The sequence below is a fragment of the Nelusetta ayraudi genome, unplaced genomic scaffold (genome assembly GCF_046127955.1).
Source record: "Nelusetta ayraudi isolate G7.1 ecotype Tasmania unplaced genomic scaffold, CSIRO-AGI_Nayr_v1 ptg000108l, whole genome shotgun sequence".
Lineage (NCBI taxonomy): Eukaryota > Metazoa > Chordata > Actinopteri > Tetraodontiformes > Monacanthidae > Nelusetta > Nelusetta ayraudi.
Window position 1 is genome coordinate 325001 of NW_027466158.1, and position 20041 is coordinate 345041.

The 20041-nt window shown below is 52.2% G+C and overlaps 1 protein-coding gene across 3 annotated transcripts in view; it reads right to left on the reverse strand.

Annotated features, from left to right (window-relative positions):
• ccdc88c (coiled-coil domain containing 88C) overlaps positions 1-20041 on the reverse strand; it is a 29198-nt gene that overhangs the window by 2385 nt on the left and 6772 nt on the right. Inside the window, exons 4-30 of one of the 3 annotated variants that reach the window (XM_076048677.1) lie at positions 15506-15575; positions 15346-15404; positions 14447-14530; positions 14220-14363; positions 13757-13983; positions 13125-13206; positions 11987-12145; positions 11751-11897; positions 11511-11661; positions 11238-11419; positions 11009-11146; positions 10626-10910; positions 9325-10122; positions 9112-9239; positions 8205-8343; positions 7895-8044; positions 7615-7776; positions 7233-7510; positions 6154-6297; positions 5863-6049; positions 5361-5506; positions 4679-4768; positions 4325-4584; positions 1890-1970; positions 1262-1372; positions 988-1125; positions 633-877 (exon numbers count right to left, since the gene is read on the reverse strand). In XM_076048677.1, the coding sequence (XP_075904792.1) occupies positions 633-877; positions 988-1125; positions 1262-1372; positions 1890-1970; positions 4325-4584; positions 4679-4768; positions 5361-5506; positions 5863-6049; positions 6154-6297; positions 7233-7510; positions 7615-7776; positions 7895-8044; positions 8205-8343; positions 9112-9239; positions 9325-10122; positions 10626-10910; positions 11009-11146; positions 11238-11419; positions 11511-11661; positions 11751-11897; positions 11987-12145; positions 13125-13206; positions 13757-13983; positions 14220-14363; positions 14447-14530; positions 15346-15404; positions 15506-15575 (4785 nt within the window). Of the gene's footprint in view, positions 1-632; positions 878-987; positions 1126-1261; positions 1373-1887; positions 1971-3360; positions 3814-4324; positions 4585-4678; positions 4769-5360; positions 5507-5862; positions 6050-6153; positions 6298-7232; positions 7511-7614; positions 7777-7894; positions 8045-8204; positions 8347-9111; positions 9240-9324; positions 10123-10625; positions 10911-11008; positions 11147-11237; positions 11420-11510; positions 11662-11750; positions 11898-11986; positions 12146-13124; positions 13207-13756; positions 13984-14219; positions 14364-14446; positions 14531-15345; positions 15405-15505; positions 15576-20041 lie in introns of those variants that run through there. The other 2 variants (XM_076048676.1, XR_012929205.1) reach the window with 2 other exon arrangements.

Consider the following 20041-nt stretch of genomic DNA (forward strand, 5'->3'; position numbering starts at 1 on the left):
TTTTTTTTTTTTCTTCTTTTTTTTTTTTTTAAATTAAGAAGACGTCATGGCGCCATACGTGCTGCTGTGTCTCGGCTCGTTCTGAATGGCTGATGCATCCTGATGTATCACGTGTGTTACAGAGGCCTGATGGGAAGTGACACTAATGCTACACGGGCCGCAACCGGAACCCGGAGTCCCATCGATCTGAAACACACCCGACAAATTCAGACGGCTCGGATTTTTCAAAGACCGACTTCAGGGAAAGATTTGACAACGCAATTCTTACAAAAAATAAAGAAATCTCCTCCACATCTTGAATGTCATTAAACCGATTCAGAAATTCCTTTTTGCTGATGTCACCGCTTTGTTATTCTTCTCCTTTAAAGGAAAAAAATGAGGCCATTCGTTCCCATCGAGACTCACCCTGATCGTTATCACTTCTGCCTGTTGACTCCTCTGCTCTTCGCTTTGTTTCGACTCACTTTTAATAAGTCACGTGTCAAGTATTTAGTAAGTGTGTGTCATCTCTAGTACGTTATACACGTGTGATTTTATCAGTGTTGTTTTAATCAATGAGGACTGAAGGAAGACGAGGGGATGCGAGCAGTACCTTAATATTCCCATCAGTCACGATAATGAAGGTGCTTTACCATTGGAGGCGACTGCACGTTGCTCTCATGCAGGAACTGCTCCAGCGTCACCATCTCACTCCCCGGGGACGACGGGCGGGTCTTCGGCCGGGGCCCGCCTCCACGCTGCGGCTGTGGCTGCGCCCTCTGGGGGGCGTGGTCGTAAGGGAGCGTGGAGCTCCGCGACAGCGCCAGCTGGGATTGGCTGAGGCCCGTGACGTCATCGCTGGAGAGGCTGGCCGAGCGGAGCTGACGATCCGACGGGTCTACGGCGGAGACGAGCGTTTGCGTTGAGCACCGAGAGAGCAGTTGCACCACGGGGGGGGGGGACACCTGGTGGTGACGTTAGGAACTGCAACGGAACGTGAGAGGTCACCTCTGCAGTTGACGGGCGAGTTGGAGCTGGAGGTGTTGTGGCTGAAGTCCGCTGAGCCCGGGCGGCCGCCTGCGTTGCCGTGGTGACCCAACGCGGGCTCGGAGACGTTGTGGCAGGAATCTTCGTCAAACAGGAAGCCTGGAAAGTGCAGGTTGACGCCGACTCATCAGCTAGCCACACACACACACACACACACACACACACACACACACACACACACACACACACACACACACACACACACAGGGTTCTTTGACGGGAGGCTGTGGCTCACCTCGGGTCCGACGCCCGCCCGCCAGCCGGCTGCTGGGGCTGCTGGCAGCTACCGGCGAGGGAGAGGGCGAGTGGTGCCTCGGAGTGGAGCTCAGAGCTTTGATCATGTGACCTTTGTCAGAAAACACACTGGGGGTCAACCGGCCAGACGTGTGCAGGGGATAAATCCCTTTTCAGAAAACTGGATCTGAACACTTCACATTTGCGGTTGTCACAATGCCACAATGTTAAACTTTGGTCTACAAGGGCCTGGTGTCCACTTACGAGGACATTAAACTGCCACCTAGTGGTGGAAGAAGAGTATGACACATCACATGTTAGATTCAAGATGTCCGACAACCCACACACACGTTCAGAGTGGCTGCTCTTGTTCAGATATGGAGCAAAGTGTTCAATGTTTGTTATGGAAGTCGAATTTATAATAATAATAAAATGTGATATCTCATATGTGGGTATCATTTTTCTCAGAAACTACATCATGTAAAAAGATAATTCTTTGTTTTTACACTCATCAGGTCCCAATTAGCCTAAAGATCAAGGAGAAAATAAAAATGCTTGCAAGTCTTAGGAGGTTAAAAAGATAATCAATCAATCAATCAATCAGTCAATCAATCAACCAGGTCAATTACCTTGTCCTTCTCCATTGATGCTCTCGCTGCTGCCCCCTGCTGTGCCGTTTCGATACACGCTCCTGCTCCTGTCGGTCGGCCCTGAAGCGCCAAATCAGAACAGCAGTCAGAACCCGGTTCCGGAACCGCCATCCCACAATACGGACCGTGTGACCGAGTTGTGCGTGTCACATGGAGCGGCGGGGAAGCCGAGCCGGGCGCCGGGAGACTGAAACAAGCTGGAAGCTGCCGACACCCTGCCTGGTCAGTCTGAAGAACTTCAGCCTCCTGAGTGGAGCATCAGCACACGGCAGGAACCGTGTGACGCGTCATGTGACCACGCAACGCACCCCTAGGGCCTCTTTTGCTGACCCACCCCCGAGTGGCATCCCACTCATTTCAATGAAGTTGCTCACCCACTTACGCATTGATTGGCCCATAGAGCGTGCGCAGGAGTGTCACTTCCCGTCATGCCTCTGTAACTCACATGATCTAATTGGCCAATCAGAAGGATCCTGGCAAACGTCACTTACAGACACGTCAGGACGCAGCCGATCAGAACGAGCCGAGACGCAGCAGCGTGTACGACGTTGTGACGTCACGCTGGGAATAAACTCTTTTCTGGAGATTTTCTGGCCTTGATCATTTTTTTTCATCAACGACTAAAAAAAAAAAAACATAACTGAAAAATCTACAATAGAAAGATTTGCTATGAATCGTGTTTCAGGTCACAGTTTTAAATGCATTTATTTTTGTATTGCCGTCAATGGGAATTTGGGCCAATGGGATTTTTTTTGTTTGTTGCTGCAGTACCTGGAGTGGCCACTACTCCGGTATCCAGTTGTTATAATACATCCATGACGCTAACGTGACTCTGCTTTTTTGGGCGGTGCCGTTACTGGGCAGGTTCAGGTCACTCGCTGGCGGTGTGAACGCAGACAGACAGGACAGCTGACCTGAGGAGTGAGCTGAGCTGAGGAGTGAGCTGAGGAGTGAGCTGAGGAGTGACTGCGATCATAAATGAGCTGCTGCTTGGCCCCGAAGACAATCAGCAAGCGGCAATAAACAAACCCTGCTCTGAGTGCTGCATCACGGCTGGCACCGCTCACTGCTGATCAGCAGGTGGGCGGGGCCAGCCAGCCAGTCAGTCAGTCACCGCTTCACGGGCGTTTATTATCATTTGCTATTATGCGTACGGGGGTGTGTGTGTGTGTGGGGGGGGGGGGGCGTACAAAGCGGCAAAGGCATTCATGAAGCGTGCATTAATCCGTTTGACTGGACTGTGATGCTGTGCAGACTCACAGGCCACCTGAACGACTCTGGCTGGCAGCGGCAACTCTGTGAGACTCCTCGTTGCCGCGGAGACGGAGACGGCGGAGACGAATCTCTGCGGCAGAGCAACGCGAGCAAGACAGACAGGTGGACGCGGAGGAAGCTGCGGGGGAGCCTGAAGCGCCGACAAACATGTGCGTCACACGCGTCGTCTACTTACAAGTGAGGCTCGCCGGCCTGCGACTGCAACCTGCACCTGTGCGTGTGTGTGTGTGTGTGTGTGTGTGTGCGTCATTTTTCAGAGTTTTGAGGTGAGTGTGATGTGTGTGTGTGTGTGTGTGTGTGTGTGTGCGTCATTTTTCAGAGTTTCGAGGTGAGTGTGATGTGTGTGTGTCTGTGACAAAGTTAGTGTTGCAGGTGGTGGAGGTGATGGGGATGATTTTAATGGAAGGGTTTTTTTTTTTTTTTTTCTAGAATCCCCCGGTGGCCGACATTGGCTGGCCGGCGCCCTCGACCGACGACCAGAAGCGCAGCCGCTTGGTGAAGGAGGAGCGGCGGAGGGCCGAGGGGGAGGTGGGGGGGTCGGAGGAAGAGGAGGAGGAGGAGGAGGGGTAGAGGAGCTTGGGTTGACTTTTACTGCGGAGGAAACGGAAACGCTTTGGGACGGGAGGAGCTGAGAGAGAGAGAGAGAGAGAGAGAGAGAGAGAGAGAGAGAGAGAGAGAGAATGAAAAATGATGAATGGGGGAGAAAGAGATGAATTAGTTTGAGGGGTTATTAGCGGTGTGATGGAGAGAACGAAACCACCTGGTGAGAAAACGACATGCATTCGGGTGAAATATTCCAGTCGCGGGGGAACAAAAGTGACTCATTGAAACTGGAAAAAAACCCCAGCAGAGAGAGAGAGAGAGAGAGAGAGAGAGAGAGAGAGGAAGCAGGACCGCTGAAGGCAGAGGTCAGAGCTCCCCCTAGTGTCCATGAGTGTTAATGTAAGCAGCTGCCAGGTTTTTAACCGTGGACTCGGTCTGCTGCCCTCTGCTGGAGCATACAGGAAGGTGGCGATCGGACGCGTGCCACTCGCTGGTCGGCACAGTCCCGCCCGCGAGGTCGGGGGGAGGGGCGGGGTCAACCTGGATACCACTACACCAGATTTGAGCCAGCTGCAGGTACGGGGGTGTGTCCTCACCTCGGCTGATGGGCGTGAGGGCGGGGCTGTGCGCCCCGGCGTGGTTGGCGTGGCCGCCGTCCAGCGCGGCGTCGCTGACAGTGCGCTGCGGCACAGGGGGCGGAGTCTCGGGAGGGAGCAGAGGAGGCGGGGACGGCAGGGGGATGTCCGGGGCGCACTTGGTCCGGTCGGCCTCCTTGGCGTCGCGCTCCCGGCTGCAGCTCTCCTTCCGCGGCTTGATGAGCTTGGCGAGGGCTTTGGCTCCCGACCACTGACTCTTCCTGGCGACACGACGACAGCGGTCACAGCGGTCACGACTCGGAGGCGCTCTCTGGGCGGCCACAGAAAGGCTTTTTGGAACGGCGGGGGCCTTACTTCTTTGGCGCCGGGTCGTAAAACTTGTACTGGTCCATGATCTTCTCCTCCAGCTTCTCCTTCTGACGGCGGAGGGCGTTGAGCTTGTCGCTGGAGGAGGAGAGACGCACAAACATTCATGCTACACTCACAACACAACAGTGTCCACAACAGTGAGGCGACGGGGCCGACCAGCAGCTCAAATAACGAATTATTTTTTAAATTTTTTTTTTTACAAATTATCCAATATGTCTGACGGACTGAAAATAATTACGTTTACATGGATACATTATCACGCACATTCATATGAGAAAATGGGTTAGGTGATCTAATGTCGGTACGTTGATGCATTTCTTTCGTAACCTGCATGACGTTGCAAAAGCGTCGAGCGGCAGGCGGCACCACAACAACAACAACAGAGAGGAGAAAGATCAGCGAGCTTTCAGACTCCAGTTGGAAAGTTTTTAAAGGGTTTTTATTATATTAGGCTGCTATATCCCACTTGGTTTGCCCGAAGAGAGACGGCCGGGGTGAATTTGGTCAATGCAAGGCGGCACTTTTTCCCATTAAAGCAGTTTGCCTCTTACCTTTTAGACTGAATAAAGAAGCCGTATTCAAAGACACGTGGGTCCCCACCCTGACCTGGGCACCACTAGCGCACGTGTGTGTGTGTGTGTGTGTGTGTGTGTGTGTGTCGTGTTACATGTAGAGCTTCTGCTCCTGGTGGTACAGCTCCTTGCTCTCCATGCTCTTCTCCAGCAGCGAGTGGTTCTGCTGACTCAGCAGGTTGACCTGACTCAGCAGGTGGTGGTTCTCCTCCTCCAGGTTGCCTTTCAGGCGACTCAACAGCTGGAAATAAACACACACACACACACACACACACCGATATAGAAGCTGATGTGACAATAGCTGCGTTTCCATTGCCACTAGAATTGCGCAAAACCTAAATATCAACAATGAAAACAAACTGGTGCTGGAAACACCTAAACTTGGAAAACCCCCACAAATACGGCTGAAAGGTTTTTTACGCTCTCATGAGGTGGTTTTCCAGACGTATATATATACACACTGTATAGAGGTATATCTGAAAACTGTCATGGAAACACTTTTCACTTTTTTATTTTCTAAGTCTAAACACCTTTTTCACTTTTACACGTCGCTGGATGTGAACCAGCCTCCGTCACTGGTTCTGCTTCTGGTCTCACCTCGCAGTGGTTCTCCGACTTGGTCACCTTCAGGTCCAGATTCTGGCACTGCTCCAGCAGCGAGTCGTGTCGGGCCATCCAGCGATTGGCCTCCACCTGGGCGGAGCTGAGCGAGGCCTTGAAGTCACTGTTGCGCTGCTGGAGCGCCTGGCTGTGCTCCGAATGCTGCTCCTGCCTCTCGGTCAGCCTGAGGTCGGGGAGGGGGGGGGGAGATGTTGGACAGACGGATGGATGGATGGATGGGCAGGAAGTCCCGCCCCCAGTCTGCCCGTGTGCGTGTGTGTGTCATACCGATCCACGTCCGACTTGAGCTGCAGGTTCTCCTGCTGCAGCAGGCGGTTCTTCTGGATCTGCTGGTTCAGCTCCTCCTTCTCCTTGCGGCCACGCCCCTCCTGGTCCTCCCACTTCTCCTTCTGCTGCGCCAGGACAAAGTACCTGCAGGCGGAGGGAGCGCTGGCGTTAATTTTCCTACGGACTCTCCTCAACAGTTTCCTCCATAGACTTCCTCTCCATTTCTACTTCCCGCCCTCCATCTGAACTGGTGCGTCGTCACAACCGCGTGACAGAAACCCAGCAGCTATTGTTGCAGTGCCTCTCAGCTATGAGCCCCTGGGGATCCAATATGGCGGCGCATCCATTTCAATGTCGCGGCTCACTCAGTGCAGAAGGCGAAAAGGCTTTAGGTGTCCGCACACAAATCGGGACGCATCAGCCAATCAGAAGAAGCCGACGCCCAACAGCAGCTGCAGTGCCGTGTTGTCTTTTCTGGGGATTTTCTGGCCTATTTTCAAAGATTAAAAGAGCATTTCATTCATGTATGAGGTCAAAGGTCGTCCTGTCAGCCGTGTCACTGGGGTTTCTTATTGTACAGCGCTCTGATGGGGGAAAAAACGCTTTTTGGGCCTGATGGGGTTTTGGCTGCAGTACTTTCAGTGGCCACTAGGGAAAGAATTGACGTGCCGCGCCGTGCCGTAAAAAGTAAGATCGATTTTTTTTTTTCTTCTTCAACTTTCCAATTCGAGAATAAAGTTGAAATTTCGAGATTTAAAACTGAAATTTCGAGAATAGAATTGACATAAGTCAAAATGTCGAGAACAAAGGGGAAAGGCTCTGCGTGCAAGTCCAGTGGAGTACCTCTGTTTTCAGCAGTTTACTTTGAACCGTGGGCTAATGCACCATCCATCCAGTCCACTGGCCAATTTCCACTTTATTTGCGTCGACTTCATTCACGAAATTTCAACTTAAAACTCGAATTGAAAACTTGTATAAAAATCTCCTCCCTCTAATATTTTTTTCCTCTTCTTGTGGCCCTGATCCTATTTCGTGTACTACTTAGATAAACATCCACGCTCTCGGCCCGCCGCACTGACTTGCTCTGCAGCCCCCGCTGCTCGCTCTCCAGCGCCCTCTGCTTGCTCTTGAGTGCGCCGTGCTGGCTGATGAGCAGCTCGTACTCCCTGGCCTGCGCCTCGTGCACGCTGAGCAGCCGCTCGTGGTCGCTGAGCACGCTCTCGCGGCCGCGCCACGCCTCCTCGCGCTGCCGCTGCCACGACTCCACCTCCGTCTCCAGGGCCACCACCTGGCCCTGCAGCACGGCATTCTGGGCCATGAGGGAGGCGCTCTCGGAGGCGAGGGAGGAGTTCTCCACCTGGGGGAGGGGACAGCGGAGGAGAGGGGGCGGGGGGTTAGACGGCGGTGGCGGTGGCGAGGCCAACGGTGCCTTCAGGGGGAGTGGGACCGCCGGGCGCCGACCTGCTGCTTGGCCGTCTGCGTGTGCAAGGCCGTGTTCTGCTCCTGCAGGGTGCTGGTGTGCCGCTGCAGGCCCAACATCTGGTTGTTGAGAGAAGTGTTCTGGTTCTCCAGCTGTTTCAGCTGATCCTTCAGCAGGCTGCTCTCCGTCTGCAGTGAGGCATTCTGGGAAAAAAAAACAACAATCAATCAAACATAAACAGCGGATGAACAACAAACAAAGGTGTGACAGCAGGTTGAGAAGCTTGTCCCCCCCCGCCCACCACTGTGTGACTGATCTTACATTCTTCTCAACGTCAATCAGATGATCTTTGATTCGGAGAAGTTCTGCCGTGGCCGACCTTTGACCTCGCTCATGCCCAGAGTGCTGCTGGGAGTTGTGGTTTACTTCCTCGTCCTTCCGTTGCCGCAGCACGGACAGAGTTTGACGAGCCTGGAGCGCGAAAAAAACAAAGTATTGTGACGGTTTGGACCGTAAGGTTTCACACAAACATTCTAAAACCATGTGACCAACACACTGGACTCGCCATTGGACAAATATCTGGTAATAATGCTCCCGGATATGCGAGGTGTGAGGTGGCGTGTGTGCTTACGGTGGACAGCTCGGCCAGCAGCGTGGCGTTGACTTTGTTGCTCTCTTCCACCTTCTTCTCCAAGCTGGAGATTTTTTCCTCCTTTAGCTTCATGGTCTGCTGGACGGTTTCCTCCAGCCGAGACTCCAGCAGCCGGTACCTGCTGGCAGAGGGGCAGCGGACGGCGGTATTTCAGTACGTTTCGGCCCGTCGTAAAAACTTCACCGAAACACGCGTGTTGTGTCGATGGGATCCACGCACGAGCCGGGGCTGGTGGTGTGCGGCTTCATGACGGCCCGCGGGGTCCCACGGTGATCAACGGTCTGAGCGGGTTCCAGCCTCCAAAACCGCATCAATTATCACAACCCCGCCTCAGCCTGCTACCCGCTGTCATTAAACACACTGATACGTCTTCGAACACGGCCTTAACAGGCTGATGTCACTTCCTCAACATATGCATTTACCTAACGCACCGACAATAGAATGCTGAGACCATTTTCTAATATTAACAAGTGTAATAGTATATCCATATAAACTGATTCATTTTCAGCCTGTTAAAAATAAATCTCTCACCATTTGTTGTTGTTTTTTTTTTGGTTCATTTTTATTGGATAGTCGTAAACTTTCATTTGTGATGCGGTTTGTTTAATTTGATCGGATAGTGAACCTTTTTTTTTTTTTTTTTTTTAAATAAAGTTTGTGGTTTGATTATATCTGTGCTTTTAATTGTTTTTACAATACAATATTGCCTTCGCTAGTCAGAGTAGTTCTTTATGGATATATAAGATAAATACACAGATAGACAAAACCGTACCGTAACTGTGGCCATGATGCGTGCCCGACTGTGGGAAAACTACTATTGCATCGCTACCACCCACTGACCCACCCATCCACCCATCCATCCATCCACCCTGCACCAGGTGTCTACCTGTCCTCCATCGTGTGCTCCTGCTGCAGGAGTTTCTCCCGGTTCAGTCCGATCTTCTCCAGCTCCTGGTTGAGTCGCTCCAACTCGACGCTCTGCTGCTGCACGCTCAGTTTCTCCGACACCAGCTCCTGCACACACACACACACACGGTTCACTACACACTTCCAACTTCCTGTCTGACGTGTGGGCGTGGCCTGGCTCCTCTCCTCCCACCTCCCGCAGCGTGGCCAGCGTCCTCTTGTCGATGGTGGCCTGCTTCTGCAGCTCCTTGTTCTCGCGCTCCGCCTCCTTGGCTCTGGCCACGCCCTCCTTCAGCCGCTCCGCCTCCTTGCTGAGGCTGCAGCGCTCCCTCTCCGCCGCGGTCAGCTTCCCGTCCCGCTCCTCCAGCTCCGCCTCCTTGCCCTCCAGCAGCGTCTTCACCCTCCAGCCCTCCTTCTCCAGCTGCTTCCTCAGCTTCTCCGACTGCTCCAGGTCCAGCTGGAGCTTCCGCCGCTCCTTGTCGCCGTCCTCCCGCCTCCTCTGCTCCTCCTTCAGCTCCTCCACCTCCCTCCTCAGTTCCTCCTCCTTGACCTGCGTCTCCCGTCTGTCCCGGTCCGCCTCCTCTCGCTCCTCTGCGCTCCTCTGCACCTCCTCCTCCAGGCGATGCTTCTCCTGGTTGATTGCCGCCACGTTCAGGTCCAGCCGCTCCGCCCTCTTCTTCTCGGCGTGCACCTCCTCTCGGGCCTCCTCCAGCGTCCGCCGCAGCTCCTGACTCTGCCTCTGGGCCTCCTGGTGCTCCTCCTGCAGGGTGGCGAGGCGAGCGCAGGAGGAGCGCAGGTTCTCCACGGAGCGGCGCAGCTCCAGGTTCTCCTTGGAGAGGAGGCCACTCTCCGCCTCCAGCCGGCCCAGCCGCTGCAGCTCCCGCTGGGCTTCTTCTGCCTCCCACTTCGAGCGGTGAGCCTCCTGCTCCAGGTGGGACACCTGCTTCTCCAGGGCCTCGGAGCGCTCGCTGCACGCTCGCAGTGACTCCACCTGGTGGACACCAAGCACAAGCGTTCAAATGCACGGGTAGTTAATATCATTATAACAGCGTAGTGGCAGGAAAGAGCAATTCACCTGTAGATACTGCGATGGTCATAATATACATACAACAAGTTACTTTTAAATAACTTTTTTTTTTGAAACAGTTGAAATGTGACCCATTAGCAGTCAACTTAAAGTAGAGGATAAATGCTTAGGGTGTTTTTACTGTTCTCTAATGTACAAATGGGTCACATTGGACCCTTAACATTACTTAAGGGTTCAATAATGTGACCCTCACACATTTTTCATTGTGAAATTTAGGTTCTCAGGAAAAATCGCAGCTTAACAAAATTAATCGATAAGGTCAATCGACTAACGATTAACGAATTAATCGGAAATTTGCATCCCTACTTTTCTATCACCGTCAGCCTGGCTTCCTTCAAAGTCCGACACACTGGACCTTCAACAGCACATATTTCTATCCTCAAAAACAGCTGGGACAGTCTCGTCACCTCTCGATTCAGGGCGTCCCTGCTCCTCTCCGCTTTGGCCGCCTCCCTCTCCACCTCCTCGCACCTCCCCGCCCTCTCCCTCAGCCGGGCTGCCTCCTCACTGGCCAGTTTGAGCTGGGTCTCTAAGCTGGCCAGGCGGGAGCTGGTGTCGGTGATGCTCTGGTGCAGCTGCTGGTTCTCGGCCTCCACCTCGCGCACCCTGGCCTCGTTGTGCGACTGAGCGCGCTCCTGCAGGGACGCCACGGCCTCCGACAGGTGCTGCTTCTCGCTCTCCAGCTCTGACACCTGATTGGGCGAAAAGGAAGTGGAGGTGGAGGTGGAGGAGTCAGTCAGTGGAGGTCTCCAGCGGGTCAGTGTCGTAGTTCGGGAGCCACGATACCGACCTGTCTGTCTTTCTCCGCCCTCAGAGTGTGAAGTTCTCGCTCCAGACTCTGTTTCTCCTTCAGGAGCTCCTCCCCCAGAGACTCCATGTCCTGATTGGTCAGTTTCTCCTGGTCCAACAAACTCTGCAGACGCTCCAACTAGCGCAACAATCAAACACAATCCCACTTAGAAAGAGTTTCAATCTGGAACAATCGTTCTTAAGGGTTCTGCCAGGATGGGACCTCCCACCTTCTTGCCGAGACCCTGGTTCTCCCGTTCCAGCTCCTGGCTCTGGAGCTGCTGCTCCTGCAGCAGGTGGGCCTCCTCTTTCAGCCGCTCTATGGAGGACTGAAGCTCTCGGTTCTCCTTCTCCAACTTCAGCAGTCGACTGGAGTCGCACTCGTTGAGTTCGTGGACCAACGACTTGCGGGCTGCAGCGGAGAGGGAAACGCGCTCAGCTTTTGGCGAGAAGATGGAGGAGAAGCCCCAGAAGGACAGAAGAAGAAGAAGGGCTGCGATTACTCTCTGTGTTTGTGTGGTCGTGGTTCTTGGTCAGCTGCTCCAGCTCCCAGCCCAGGTGAGCCGACTCGTTCATGCTCTGCTTCTGGCTGATCTCCAGCAGCATGTTCTCCTCCACCAGCTCCTCCAGCCTCTGCCGTTCATTGTCCCTCTCCTGGACCACACACACAAGACTAAGAACCACACCGCCCTCTGGGGAATATGCTGGTTAATAAACCACCAAGAATGTTTTGTTTTTTTTACCATTTCCAGGTCGTGGATTTTGGCTCGCAGCAGCAGGTTGTCCTTCTCCAGCGTGTGCAGCTTGTCGCAGCGCCCCCTGGAGGCAGACAGCTGCTCCTCCAGCAGCACTTTGGTCTCCACCAGTGTCTCGTTGTCGCCTTGCAGCTCCTGCAGTGGACCGCACGCAAACAATCACCGCCGACGTCAACGATGCGATGAGAGCTCGGCGCCCTCTGGTGTTGCAGGACTGTTCCTACCTGCATTCTGGCCTTGTAGAAGTGAACGTCGTTGAGTTTCTCTTTGCAGCGGCCCAGTTCCGTCTCCAGCCGGTCGACCCGAGTCGCCCTCTCCCTGAGAGAGTCCACCTCGTCCCGGTACGCTCGGACCGAACGGGCCTCGCAGGACAGAGACTGGTTCTGAAAACACACACACACACACATAGATATTTTTTTATTTAATACTTTAAATCAGCGGTTCCCAACCCCGGGGCCCATTTTGCTACCGGGTTCAGTTAAATTAATTCAGTTTTATTTATTATCTGAGTCTGGACAATTTTATTTTGAAAAATGACCAGATTCTCTTCGTTACATCCATCTGTGGCTCAACTCTTGACGCATGTCAAGGCGCTCGTCTGGGTCAAGCGATAGGTTTACCGCTAGATTAAACCCACCGGCCAGCAAGCTAGCGAGCAACATGAGTGAAAGCAGGAGGAAAGGGCTCAGTGAGGGGACAGAAGAGGCCACGACTCCCAAGGAAAAGAAAGCAACGTTTAACAGAGCACACCAGGAATCCTACTACACTGTTAGAAAATGCCAGAGTTTTCATACCGTCTCACAACATTAAAGTGGCCCGCGGTGCGAGAAAAGTTGGTGGCCGCTCCTTTAAATCATTTCAGTTATAAATTCCTGCAGGAATTTCACACAACTTAGACTGTGACCTTTTGTTTTATGTTTACAGCCTATGCTGGCACAGTGTGTGTGTGTGTGTGTGTGTGTGTGTCTTTGATGGTACATGTGCGGCTGCACGTCCAAGCAGGCACCTACTATTAACTCAGCCCCTCCCCATTTATGGAGCTGTTGTTTAATACTTCTGTATAACCGAGTTACGTATACGACACATTGCTTTGTCAATTAAGAGACTCTACAGTGAACTGACGTCAGAGCCGCGGAGAAAGATTTGCGATGCGGGGTCACGTGACAAGTACAAGCTAAAAGGAACATAAAGGAAAACGGTGAAATACAATGGATGACACACACAGACACAAACACACAGACACACACACACACACACACACAAAGAAAGAAATCTCATAAAGAGTGTTGCTGGCTTGTGGTGCCTGCAGTGGAAGTGGAGTCTCTGTGTCTGGGACACAACTGCTGATTAGCAGCTTCTCACCTCCTGTTTCAGCCTCTGCAGCTCCTGGTCCTGGCGCTCCACCTCGTGCCGCGAGTCCATCAGCTGCTCCGTTTTTTCCTCTCTGCAAAAAAAAAAAAAAAAAAGTAAAAAAAAAAAGTAAAAAAATGCTGTGCAATCAACCCTCCACCCACTGCTTATTTATAGCCATTTAACTGACGGCACTGCCGGACCAACACACAGTAGCCGTGCGCCACTGCGGGAACATTTGAGTGACAAGGCTGCAGACCGCTGTGTGTGTGTGTGTGTGTGTGTGTGTGTGTGTGAGTGAGAGTGTATGGTCCACCGGGTAATTATACTGCAGATCCAGAACCAAGCAGACAGCATAATAAGCCGTGTTGCTTTTCCAGCGGCTGCGAGGGGCGGAGCCTCAAAAACCAGAAGCCTCCTGTGATTGGCTGCCCGGTGGAAACATCTCCTGCCTTCACCACAAGGCCTGAGGTCACTGTGCTCAGAAAACGTGATGCCGGCGGTGTTTTTTGATTGAGCCTGCTATCCACAGCGTCCTAGCGGAGATGTTTTTTTGTTTTTCCCCTCGACTGGACTGCAATAAGAAAACACTCGCTTCACCGTCGTGTGTCAACAAATAAACAGAGAGGGAAAAGTACACGTACAGCTCCTGTCTGTATCGGCGCAGCTTGGCTTTGGTGTCGGCCAGCTCCACCGAGAGGTGCTGCCGCTCCGCCTTGCTCAGGCCCGACGTGCTGAGGGCCGTCCCGCCGCCGTTGGGCACGCCGGCGTCGAGCCCCCGCTCGGGGCTGCTCATGCTCAGGTTCCTGCACACCTCCAGGGTCTGCTGGCTGGACAGGTAGTCCCTCTCCTGGGTCAGGTCCACGATCACCTGGACAGCCATGGATATACATTAATATAGAATCCAATAGAATGCCTTTATTTATCCCACGTTAGTTAATTAATTATTAATGAATTATCGTTTTTATCGTTGGTTCTATCTATAATATCTATTTATCCGACCACAATGTAGTTTGTCCTAATAGAGTTGCCGTAAGACCCCGGACAGACTCTGTATCTACAAAGGACAAATACAAGTTGGACGGACGGACGGACGGACGGACGGACCTCAGAGGCTTTGTCCCGCTGCTCGATGAGCTGCTGCAGGGAGACGGCCATGCAGCGGGACAGCGGCTGCAGCTCCTCGGGGCTGAGCTGCGAGTCCTCCTCCATCCAGGACAGGTCCAGGACGTTCTGCTGGTTGTGCGTCACCTGGCGAGATTGCGGCACGAGCGTGAGAAAACCTTTTGTGTTCCTCTGGGCGACCGTTCCGGCCTCCAGGGGGCTCCACTGACCTCCTGGATGTGGGAGACGATGGCCGCCTGCGTCTCGATGTCCAGCAGCTTGATCTTCTCGATCATCTCCTCTTTGCGCTCGCACTGCGGCGACAAGGCAAGCACACACCGCTGCTTTGGAAACGTTCACGGAAACAACACTTGAGAAAGGATGCAGTGCAGTTGGCAGCACAGAGGTGACATTTTCAGTTCTGCTGGCAAGTATTTGCACGTCGTGTGACCTTAGACCCCCCCCCCCACACACACACACCCTCTCTCAGATCCTCTTCTTTCCACCTGCCGCTCCCTCATCCCGCCACTCTCCCTCCCTCCCTTCCTTCCTCCCTCTCCTGGAACCAGCAGAACCGGTCCAGGTGGGCGGGGCCAGGAGTGGCAGGACGCGAGCGAGAGAGAGAGAGAGAGAGAGAGAGACAGGAAAAGAGGAACTTCATGGGCGTCCGAGATAAACGCTGACAGGTGGGATCAGAGGATCTGGACCCGCTTCAAAGGCCACAGGCCCCGCCCCCCTTCACTGCAGCACGCTCCAATCAATTCCGACCGCTGTATTTCCACTCTATCATTTGCTTCTTTTCGTCCCCATAAAAGAACTCGGAGCTGCCGTGAAAGACACCTCCGCCTTTCCTCTCCTCCTCGGCCGGGAACGACTTCCGAGGAGCTCATTGCTAAACAAAGGCGCAAACCGCAACGTGTCCGTTGTGTGGCTCAACAACACTTTTCACTTTTGTATGAACTGCCGCTGTCGCTGTCGCAGGCGGTCCCACCCTGGAGCCGACTTCCTGTCTGTCTGTCTGTCTGTCTGGCTGGCTGGCTGCACCCTGTGGGCGTTTTTGTTGTTGTTGAGCACATGTGTGCAGGTGTGTGTGTGTGTGTGTGTGTGTGTGTGTGTGTGTGTGTGTTACCTGCACGGCGCAGCCCAGAATGAGCAGCAGCAGCCTCTTCAGATCCTCCATGCTCCTTGCTGCGGGCGAGAGGAAAGCACAGCAGGGTCAGACAGAAGCCAGGGCAACCACACAGCCGGGTCAGCGGCGCTGCCTTGTGCAGCGACAGGAGGAGGCGGACCTGATATGGGGTCCTTGGCGATGCAGAGGATGTTGGGAAGGGGCATGACGATCAGCTGCTGGAGGGTCTCCTGTGGTGGGGAGGAGAATTAGTTGTCGAATGCGACGGGATGCAAGCGATTGATTCAAACATTAATCGATTAACGATGACTTGATAAGCTGCGATTTCCCCTGAGAACCCAAATTTCACAGTGAAAAATGTGCAAGGAGCAGATTATTTATATATATATATTTATATATTATATATGTATAGAACAGTTAAAAACACCCTAAACATTTATCCTCTGACTTTCAGTTGGCTTCTAATGGGTCTTTTTTTTTTCTTCTTTTTTTTAAAGTTGTATAAAAGTGCTTGTTCTAGGTATACAGGCACACACCACGCCATTTAACAAAACAACCTTGTGCAAAGAAATTAAAATTAAATGCGATTCGTTTGATTTAATCCATTAAATCCTTAATCAACGACTAATCGATGATAATAATAATAATAATAATAATAATAATAATACATTTCATTTATAAGGCGCCTTTCAAGGCACTCAAGGTCGCCGAAAAACAGTTTTGCCATAATGGATGAAATGTGAACAACAATAGAAACTGGAGAAGAATGAAAACCCAGCGACAGTCAACAACAGACACCTGGTGCCTTTCATACTGGTGCTGTACGGGGAATTATCGTCAATTTCATTTTTTTATTTTTTACAATTTTCTTCTTTTTATTCCTGTCCTGGGAGTTTGAGCGAGGGCTTAGCCCACGTGCAGGCCCGACGCGGTCCTGCCAAGGGTTTCCAGTTTCAGCCGAGAGCACAGAGCACAGAGCACAGAGCGCAGCAAGTCAAAGAGAAAGAAGCAGACAGGATGCCAGAGGACTCTGCCCCCTGCCTCTCTGCTTTCTGGTGATTCTGCAGCGCACCACGGAAAAACTAAAACCAAACCAGGCCGCCAAAACTATTTCAACTAGTGCTTTCTTGTCGGCCTGCGGTTCCGTGAAGACGCGACACACATTTCTCCGAGTCGCTAGCCGAGACCTACTGACCCAGACTTCAGCGCCGGGCCAGTTTGCATGTGTGCAGAGGCGGCCAGCCAACAGGAAACAGCCTGCTGCCGGCGACAAGCATGCGTGTGTGTGTGTGTGTGTGTGTGTGTGTGTGTGTGTGTGTGTGTGTGTGTGTGTGTGTGAGTGAGTCAGGAAAGAAAGAGCTCGCTGGGAGGGAATGCTTTCCATTCCTGAATATCCTCCGTCTCCCAAAACACACACACACACACACACACACACACACACACACACACACACACTTTTCATTTTCAGGTCCTTCACACTGGACTGGCCACTTACAGCACATTTAGCCCTCTGTTTGCAGCCTCCGGCATTGCTGGACCGTCCAGCAAAATGTGGAGGACTATTGCAGCCCTGCCCTTTGTGACATCACCAAGGGACGACGTGAACATGAACTGTACATTTTGGCGCCTGCGCTAGTGGACCAAACGTGTTTCTGAGGCTGCGTTCAGACTGCAGGCGAATCCGATTCCAATCAGATTCCTGCTCAAATCCCATTTTTGGTTCTGCGACGTCACGCACAGTCAAAACCACAAAACCACATCGGTGTGTTTGGAGCCGTTCACACTGAGAGACGCATCCGTCCCAATGCCACTTGAAAGCAGCTCCCGATGGTGAATTTCAATCCGTTTTGCAAGAATCGGATTTCACGCGATGTGCGACCGTTCAGACTGCGTAGGAGCCGTCCGGTTTCAGTCTGGACGGGCTGAGAATGGGATTTTGGCTGTCGGTGTGAACGCAGCTTTAGCCGGCTGACCGGACGGAGACGACTGGATCTCACACATCTCACACATTTGCAACTTTATTAAGCCACTTAAAAAGCAAGCAGCCAAAGGATGGGAACGTCTTTATCGAAACAATGAAACTTGTCTGCCAAGACAAACAGTGAGGGTGAAGAGAAGAGGATCATGGGAGGAGACTGGCTGTTGACCCCTGGCTAAGGAGGAAGGAAACGCACCAATGGGTGTGAGGGTGTGTGTGTGTGTGTGTGTGTGTGTGTGTGTGTGTGTGTGTGTGTGTGAGATGAAGGAAGTGACTGTCAGCAGGTGTCATCAAATTTCATCCGTCACCTGCGCGCGCGCACACACACACACACACACACACACACACACACACACACACACACACACACACACACACACACACACACACCAAGGAGAAAGCCAGGGGCAGGTCGGGTCGCTATGGTAAATACATATTGAGGCGGCTCTTTCATACATGTTAATGAGCTGGGATGAGACGAGGGGGCGGGGCTGCGGTCTAATGTGTCATGTGCTCGCTGTGGCAATTAAAGCAGCGCTATCGGCTTACACCACGGCTGCCACACGGGAAGTGCGATACCTGCAGATCATGTTACCAGCAGCAGGTAACGGGAGTCGCTCGCACGCACGCGCACACACACGCACGCGCACACACACACGCACACACACACACACACACACAGTAGGCTGTGAATAAAACATGTGGCCGGGCGACCAGATGTCTCTGTGTCTCAGCAGGGGCAACAAGGTAAAACTCTGTTGGCCTCCGCAAAGCATTTCATGTTCTTTCTGTGTTTGGAGTGACAACATTGAACACACACTGGTGTCTATCACCACCACCACCACCATCATCATCATCATCATCACCATCATCATCATCATCATCTGCTGTTATGTCCTTACTAAACCCCTTAAATGGCTTCAAAGTGGAAGTCAGTACAAAGTGATGATTGGACAAAAAAACCTATTAGCTACCAGCAGGGGGTGTGTCAATATTCTATCAACAGCAATACAGTCGCTGCTTCTACACTGGCAGGGGGTGTTTTGGGAGTTTGACAGATGCGGTGCTGCATGGGAGACCCCCCCCCCCTCCTCCCCACGCTACACCCCACCTTCAAAATTTGAACATTTCCGCAGAATTCTTTTGCAACCGCGAACATGAAATGATATGAAAGAAAGATACACTACACTAGCTGAGAGTGACACGACTGATGGTGTGTGTGTGTGTGTGTGTGTGTGTGTGAGTGATGAGTCAGATCTATAGAGACTCACATCACCAGCAGGATCTCACACGCGATCAATGCTGCTGCTGCTGCTGCAGCACCAGTCAGTCTGATGTCGGCTGATCTGGTAGTTCAGCCACAGTGGCTGAACTACCAGATCAGCCGACATCTATCAAACATCTGGACATTGTTTAAAATAACTAACTGAGCAACTACAGAGCCAATTCCACATAGAAGGCGTTTATCTGTGTTTTTCAAGGGAGTTTTGACTTTTCTTTTTTTTTTTTTCTCTCTCACTCTGCCTCTCTCTCCCTCCTTCCACAATAACTCTTCTTCTCTCCCTTTCTTCCCTTTGTGTTTCCTGTTGACACACTGGTTCCCCTCCACCGACACACGGCCCTGTGTGTGTGTGTGTGTGATGGTTTGTATGCGAAGTAGGCCAGAGGATACGTAGTTCAAAACATCCCACGAAGGCCCGGTGGTGGAGGGGTAGGGGGGGTGGCTGGGGCTTTGTTGGCGGTTCCCACGGTAACCGAGGAGGGAGTGAAGCGAGGGAGGGGCAGAAGGTGCGAGCTGTCGGGCTTTGGTTACAACACGACAATAAAAAAAAAAGAAGCTTTTTTTCCCCCAAAAAGCAGGAGGCGGCACGGCAGACGTGGCTAACGTCTGAGGTCACCCCAAGCGGAGCCAAACAAACTTTGGATCCCCCCCCCCTCTCCCCCCCTCCCTGTTTACCTCATTCTAAAGTTCACCGTTCTCAAATTACAAAAACGGAAAGATTTAAAAATGCGGAACCATCGGCGTGAGGTGGAGAAAATAAAAAAATAAAAAAATAAAATAAAAACATTTCAAGGAATTCCAAAGATGTATAATATAGATATCACGGTTATATGACTGGATTGTTCTTTCAACACCAGTGAGGCGGAGTCAGAGGCAAAGCCCCGCCCTCAACTTTAAAGCAGGAACTGATAAAAAAAAAAAAAAAAGAAAATGCTCCTGGCGAGAAGGTTCCAGGACATCAAAGCTCCTCAGGTACAAACAAAGGAATTGTTCCCCACAAAATCCGAGCAACGAGGTGACGGCTTTGAGGAGAAGGTTTGAATATTAAAAAAAAAAATGAGTGACAGTCAAAAAAAAAAAACTCAGCGGGAGTTTATCAAGGAGGGGGGGAACGAGCTCGGAGCTTCTGATATCAAGTTAGTGCTCAGGAAGGAGCAGCAGCAGCAGCAGGGAGGCGGCGGCAGACCCTCCTCACACACACACACACACACACACACACACACACACACACACACACACACACACAGACACACACAGCAACTGCCTGGCGCTCGGTCACTGGGGAGACTGGGAGAATTCCCTGGACCAGTCAGCTGGCCTGCTGGGCTTCATCTAATTAGCGCAGAGCCAACTGGCCCCCCAATAAACAGCTGAATATGTATCAGGGTGTGTGTGTGTGTGTGTGTGTGTGTGTGTGTGTGTGTGTGTGTGTGTGT